The 7527-nt window shown below is 38.4% G+C and overlaps 1 protein-coding gene across 1 annotated transcript in view; it reads right to left on the bottom strand.

The window, feature by feature from the left end:
• Positions 1-317, bottom strand: part of LOC107089837 (interleukin-13 receptor subunit alpha-2-like) — an 8523-nt gene extending 8206 nt beyond the window's left edge. The window contains exon 1 of the mRNA XM_015382842.1: positions 114-317. Coding sequence (XP_015238328.1) covers positions 114-246 — 133 coding nt within the window. The 5' untranslated portion in view covers positions 247-317. The remainder of the gene's footprint in view (positions 1-113) is intronic.
• Positions 318-7527: the final 7210 nt, after the last annotated feature.

The raw sequence follows: 7527 nt of genomic DNA, 5'->3' as shown, positions 1-7527 counted from the left end.
TATATATATATATATATATATATATATATTATTAGCTTCAAAATGCAATAAAATATGCTGGTGTGACCCCCTTTTTACAATTAATAGAAATTGTAAAAAAAATGTTAATATACCTGTGATAGCACAGCAAGGCATGCCCCCCCTCCAGGTTAGGAATATCAGCATCAGTAAAGGAAGCGCACCGGATCTATTGGCCATCGGTAGAAATCTAACAAAGAGTGGGAAAAACTGAAGAAAAAAAATCATATATAATCCAGAGAGATGTTCGCCGTATGAAATGTCCGAAAGCTTCTTCTGACTGATTCAGCCTCATCAAAAGACTTTGAAATAAATCATTTCACGTCATCAGAGTGAATGAATAGGCGGGGACGCAGCGCCGATACAGTATTTTCCTCCAGCAGGTTCAGTCTGAGTTTGATAGGCGCACTGTGCGCTTCTGGCACTCCGTTCCGCTGCTTTTGGGTGTGAGTCTTTCATTGTTTTATAATATGTATCGATCGATCCCACATTAAAATGTACTTGATGCGTTAATGATCACAAAATAATCCACCTGGCCAAAATGTTATTTTTTTATTTTTTTTTTTTTTTATTTCTTGCATAGAGTATATATATAGATATACGTAAGAAATAAACCCTAAAAAAATACGATTTTACAAAAAAATAAATAAAAAAATCTAAAAGGATGTTATTTATATTTAGTAGAAGTGCTGCAGTAAACATTTTAACCCTTTCACTACTTTCTCGACCCCCCACCCCACCCAGTATTTTGTTCTTTTTGTGGCAAGTGCAGACTACACCAATGCCCTGCTATTATCCACTTGATGAAATAGCATTTTGTTCCAAAGAAAGCATCCAGGTTCAAAACATCTACCTATATGTGGAACAGAGGTAGTCCTTGAACCAGTGCCAGTGGAATGTGGCTGCAAAGGTCTTGATTTTGCATGAAGAAACCATGATTGTATAGTGATGTTTTGCACCATGTTGGGTAACAATATATTTTAAGTATATTTTCCTGCTCTACATAGAATGGGTTCAGCCTTTCTTGCAAACCCCCTGAATCCAGAGACATGCCTGCATGAATGAGAAGTTGTCTGTTACAGTTTGGGCTTGTAATCATCTGTAATTGGATGCCTCTACCCCCTTTGCCGCTTGTTTAATTGGATGTAATGTTCCTCGATGTCTTGCCCTGTGGCACTAATTCCTTTCCTTTTTCTTTGTAAAATTATTTTTGTTTCACTTCATCTGCAGGTAGTTTTTACCCTGCAATTCGTGAAATCACCGTGTCCAAGTTGACTAATCTATTCTTTGGTATCAAGTTATCAAGTCTTAGCAGGCCTTAATGAGGGAAACAGTTTATGCTGGATTGGTTTGGAGACAGAATATACTTACAAGCTCTTTTCCATCTGCTGTGGGGTGAGACTGCTGTCTTATTCTTCAGCATGAACTCTTATAGATTAAACTTTCCATTCTGCCTAAAGGCAGACACCTTTGATGACAGAATGTTTTGTCATCGCCTATTTTGATAAACCCACTTAGCCTGTTTGATTGCTCTCTCAAGGCTCCTTGCTATGCTATTATAGTCTTAAATAATCCTATGAAATGCTTGTTTGAAGCGCTAATCCTGCATTTAATAAACCTACTTAGGAGTAACCGTTGTTTATTCTTTCTTTGTTTCTTTTTGAATGAATAATAGCATGTTTAGCCTTTGATATCTTCTCAAATTTAGAAACATGAAACTTCAATTTTAGTTGACCTGTTTCAGGATGGTTACGCTTAGAACAAAAGTGCAAGAAATACAACCTGTTTCTGGCATTAACATAATCATGTTTAGTTACTCTAGAACCACTTATTTCATGTCAGATGGGTAGGACATAAAACAATTGTGTTACAGTAATTAAATACGATTAAGTAGATTCCAAAAACCTTGTTTTTTGCAGTGTGTAAGAGAACTGTGTGGGTTTAGATATTCATCACAGTGCAGACTTCATCCTCAAAGTCAACATTATCATTATTTATAATATTGTTTTTATTGGTTTTATTCAGTTTGTTAATTCTTGATGCCCAATTGTCCAGGTGCTGCTATAGGGTCCTGTTCACGGATGTGGGAAGAATGGAGCGGGAGATCGATATATGGATCACTGCAGCGGCTGCTCTATGCACCAGTCTGTTGTGTGAAGAGAGAGCTGAGAAAAGAGGCAAAACTACTCGGTCCATGTGCCTTCTCTCCCCTATGGTCATTAATTGATTGATTGACTTTATTGATCTCACAGTGGAGAAATGCATTGTTACATCAGCTCAAATGTCAAAGGAGAAGAAGAATATGCCAAAGGAAGAAAAAGGTGCATGGGATATATACAGTTTATACAGTGTGTTTTTATTGTAGGATATTATACAGGGCTATGGGTCATGGAGTTTGAATCATGACAGAAAGAATCAACCAAGATACAAGAGGCTGAAAAAGAGTTTTCTTCACAGGATGGCTGGGTTCTCCCTTAGAGATAGGGTGTGAAGCTCGGCAGTTCAGGAGAGGCCCGGCACAGAGCTGCTTCTTCTCCACTTTGAAAGGAGCCAGTGGGTGTGGCTTGGAAATGTTTGACAGGTTTCATCTGGACGTCCCGCTTGGAAAGGGTTCAGCCTAGGGAACGACCCAGGACACGCTGCAGGGACTATGTCTCTCGGCTGGCCGAGGAGGGCTTTCTCCTGCAGAGCTGGAGGAGGTGTCTGGGGAAAGGGAAGTCTGGGAGTCTCTGCTGAGACTGCTGCCCCTGCCGGATTAAGCAGAAGATGCTGAGTACGAGTATTTGTTTGAAAGACCATAGTTCAGATATTAGCACCCCTTATGACGAGGAGCACTGATAATAGTGGAGAGGAAAAATATATAGTGGCTCTCTTGTTTTCCTTTAAAGCTTTGTGTGCATTTACAGTAAGTTAAGGTGAACTGTGTGAATCTGTGAAGATTCATAAAAATTATAAGTTTGAGTATATTTGGGATATTATGAACACAGATGTTCACTTTATTGGATCTAAATGTAACATACACTGATTTCTATTTATTCACTGGATTGCTGATAGGCAGTTGGTAGTACACGGTGCTATGACGTCACCAGCCGCCATACTGGTACTCCCTAGCTAGACCAGTCGGAACATAAAGACTACATGCACTACAACATTGAACAACAACGATGTTCTCATTTTCAGGTGGGCTTAAGACTTTGAAAATATAGATAAAGTCATTCCTTTGACACACATTTGGTGTAGTTCACAGTAATTTATGGTAAAAATCACATTGCACAGTCAGTATGAAGTTCAAGAAGTCTATAAATATTGTAAAATAACATATTAGAAAAATCCATCAGAAGAAAATTAGTGTGTTAATGGAGCATAATACTACTGTAGTGAGATACTATAAAAATGCCAGACATGCACACACACCTTCACACACACTATCTGATGATGTGTCAAAAGTGCCTAAATGATGATGTACATGTAATAGACATGTGTTGGTTACATTAGTAGGGTAATTACATTACATTAGAGATATTTTTATCGCTGTAATGTAATTAAGCTTAGCCAAAATCTGGCCCTACATGAAGTTGAGATCCTTTGCATAAACTTGAAACCTAATGTTCACATATAATATCCATCTTGTTTAACTTAGTGGACTGATAATTTATAATGACAATAAGATATAAAATGTTTAAAATTATAGAGATGTGTTCAATTCTCAATTCATTGTAGGTTGAAGAGACTAGATTAAACCTCAACATGTTTTTTTACCCCAGACCATAAAGAAGCACAGGCACCAACTTGTGTTTTAGAGTGAACTCCACCTAAGTGGTGAAAGCAAAAAATGCTCAGGTTTTCTTTACTGTGTAACATTTCATACTGATTGATGTTCTTTTATTGTTTTGTTTGTTTATATGGGTGGGGTGACATCAGGGTTGGGAAGTGGATTGACATTAAGCTTTAAAGCTTGGAATTATTGCTGCCCTCACCAGGATGTAAAACTGGAAAGACCCATTGAACGTCTCAGTGGAGTTGCTTGCCTGGAATAAGGTCAAATCAGTGCAAAACAAAAATGAATAGAAAATCAATGCCAAATTTTTAATCTACCTCATTACTAGGCCCATTAAGTTCCCAATCAAGTGTTATGGGAGTGTTTTCTGCGGCCAAACAAAACAAGCATCTTTAAATGGCCAGCTTTCATCTTATATCAGAGATATGATTGTTTCTTATTTTCCTAACAGAGCACTTAGCTCTCAATCTGCAGCTTTACTAGTGGTTCTTACCATTTCTAAAAGTAGAATTGGAGGCAGATCTTTTAGTTATCAGGGTCCTCTCCTGTGGAACCAGCTACCAGTTTTAGTCTGTGTGGCAGACACACTGTCTATGTTTAAGGGTAGGCTTAAAATTTTCCTTTTTGTTGAAGCTTATAGTTAGAGTGGCTCAGGTTATCCTGAGCTATCTCTATAGTTATGCTGCTATATGCTGGAGGGACATCATTCTGTTTCATTCTATCTCTATTCTCCCACTGCAGAATCTGTTTGTTCAATCTCTAACATTATGCTCTCTCTGCTTTTTGTCATAGTAGCTTCGTCTCGACTGTTCCTGTTTGGCTGTGACACCATCCTGTGGAGAAATATCAGCTGTGCTGCTTCCATCAACACCTTTGTTTATAGATGTTGGATATTGGCCTGTTTTTCCAGTTTAGTCCTGTTTCTCTGACTGTGACTGGCTGGATGTGCTCTCTTCATCCTCTGACATGTGAGTTGGCTCAGAGCTCGTCTTCCTGACTTTGTGTTTCCTGGACGGGTTCGCTTTTTACAGCTGCTTTTTGTATCTCTGCTTCTGTCTCCTTGAGCCCCATTCAGCCTCGGCAGATGGCCGCTCACACTGAGCCTGGTTCTGCTGGAGGTTTTTTCCTGGGGTTTTTCCCTTCCACTGTTGTGAAGGATTGCATTCCACTTAGTGTGAAGGATTGCATTCGAGTCAATGAGTCGATGCAATCAACTGTTTTTCCTTGGATAGAAAACTTTAAATCAATTTGACTGTATGATCTGGTGAACTGTAAAGTGCCTTGAGATGACGTGTTGTGAACTGGCGCTATATAAATAAACTGAACTGAATTTAATTGAAATAGGCTTGGTTGTTGTTTGCAAAGTTACCAAATCTACTATATATACTATATTTAGCCACAGGATGCTTTGAAATATGTCAGAGGGACAGTAATTGACATGATTGCTACAGTAATTATGACTCTGGCGCAGCAGCAATTACGTATGACAGGAGTCATCAAGAGTTTTTAATATATAAGCTTTAGGCTAGAAGTTGAATTCAGAGGAAATCCAATATTCAAATGCTTCAAAATTAGGGCTACTAACATAGATAAACTGACATCCATTGATGGAGACATTTTAACTATCCCTCTTAAATATTGTATTGCATGGCCTGGGAAAAAATCTACTCAGTCCAGTGGGGAGAATGAGAGTGGTCTGATATGAGTTGACCTCTCATAAGGAGTGGCCAAAATACCTGCTGAGAGGTGCAGAAGTCTCTAATCATTTGTTTGAAGTGATTGCAGAAAGGTTTTGCAAGGAAATATAAAGTTAAGTCTACCAACATTTTCTCCAGGCCAATTGCTTGAGTTGAGTTTTTTTTTTTTTTTTTTATAAATTAGTCTCTTTAAGCATCATTGAAAAGAAATGTCTGTTGTGTTTTTTCTTTCATTACATGAGGGGTACCAACAATTTTGCTCATGTGCCTATTACTGTAGATGCGATATTCACACAGTAGGGGTTAAATAGAGGGAAATTGCTTCAAATTACCAAAGTACAAAATGCCTCCTTTGTATAAATTGTATTGCATAGTTTTAATTCTAGATTTAAACTGGCCTTATTCTTTGTCAAATTGATATAAGTATGTTCTTCTCTTCACAAGTGTTACCTATCTTGAAATCAAAGCTTTCCCTCATTTATTTATAGTGTTTGGGGCAGGAAATGACAGGCATGGGTAGAACAAAATATTTAGATTAAAGCAGGGGTCCCCAAACTCGGTCCTCAAGGCCCCCTGTCCTGCAGGTTTTAGAGGTTTCCTTGCTCCAGCACAGCTGATTTTAATTGAAAGCTGATTAACAGGCTTTTGGTCTACTGCAATCATTATAACCAGCTGTGGTGAAGCAGAGAAACCTCTAACCTGCAGGACAGGGAGCCTTGAGGACCGAGTTTGGGGATGCCTGGATTAAAGCATGTGTTCAAATGGCCCAGTCAAAGTATAGACCTACGTAAAGCTAATAATCTGTTCACAGATAATACCCATCCATTCTCACTGAGTGAAATTATCATTTATAATGACAATAACATGTAAACCTTCCTATTATAAGTTTGTTTAATTTCCAAATTAGTCAGGTTATTAAATGGGTTCTGTAAAACCAAACAATACATCAGCATGTTAGTTACCCTGGGACATAAAGCAGTACAAGCACAAACACGAGTTGCAGAGTGAACTCCACCTAAATTGTAAATGGAAAAGTACTTGGGTTTGCTCCATGTTTGATTGCAACATAATAAGTCAAATTGATTTTTGCCCTTTTGTTTAAGTATATGGGTAGGGTGACATCAATGGAAAAAGGGATTAAGATCAAGATTAAAAGCCTGGGATTATGGCACCTTCAGATGAGAACAGACACATTAAGATGAGAACTGCACACACTGCCATGTTAAACAGTTTAGAAACTGGAAAGACCTATTGAACATTTAAGTGGGGTTGCTGGCAAGGTATAAGGTCAGATCAGAGCAAAATTGAGAATAAAATGCAATAGCATCGACCTTAATCCCTCTTATTCCTGTGTGCCATACATTCCCAAGCGAGTAATATGGAGATGACGCCCATTGCCAGTCAGAACAAGAGTCTGTTTACCAGCAAACTAAATGCTCTAAATCTCTTTTGTTCAAGCTTTTGAGACATATGATATGCTGAAACATTAGCTGTCATTGCTCAGAAATTACAGTGTGTCATAGCACTGCTTAATGCTATTGAGGGATAGTAGGAGGACCTATAGAAGGAGGACTATTTTGTACTCATACAAGGAGCTACTTCATGGGGACACAAAGAAGACAGAGCCTGTCAACACCTGTAAGCCTCATCTTACCAAGCCTGGCTTTTAGCTTCAACGTTCTATAGAAAACGTCACCTGGTCTTGACTTTCAGTTCTTAATCCTGTCTCCCTCCCAGACATAGCTTTATTTTATAAACTGCCAAAGACATGCATGCCGGCCAACAAGTGGGGACAACCTGGTCCGTTGACCAAGAACTTTATTTTTTCAGAAATACTATAAATGGGCTTGCTATTTAAGTTATATATTTTTCTTCCAAGACGGCATTGCAATATTAGGGAAGTACCCCAACCTCACTTTTTAATTTTTTTTAACATACATACAGACATGTGTTAAAGGAATAGTACACCCAAAACATGATTAGCCTTCATTTTCTACTCACCCCCATGCTGAACAACACTCTGGAGTACTTTTT

The sequence above is a fragment of the Cyprinodon variegatus genome, unplaced genomic scaffold (assembly GCF_000732505.1).
Source record: "Cyprinodon variegatus isolate N-32 unplaced genomic scaffold, C_variegatus-1.0 Scaffold268, whole genome shotgun sequence".
In the NCBI taxonomy this organism is placed as follows: domain Eukaryota; kingdom Metazoa; phylum Chordata; class Actinopteri; order Cyprinodontiformes; family Cyprinodontidae; genus Cyprinodon; species Cyprinodon variegatus.
This window is presented reverse-complemented; position numbering and strand designations above follow the sequence as displayed.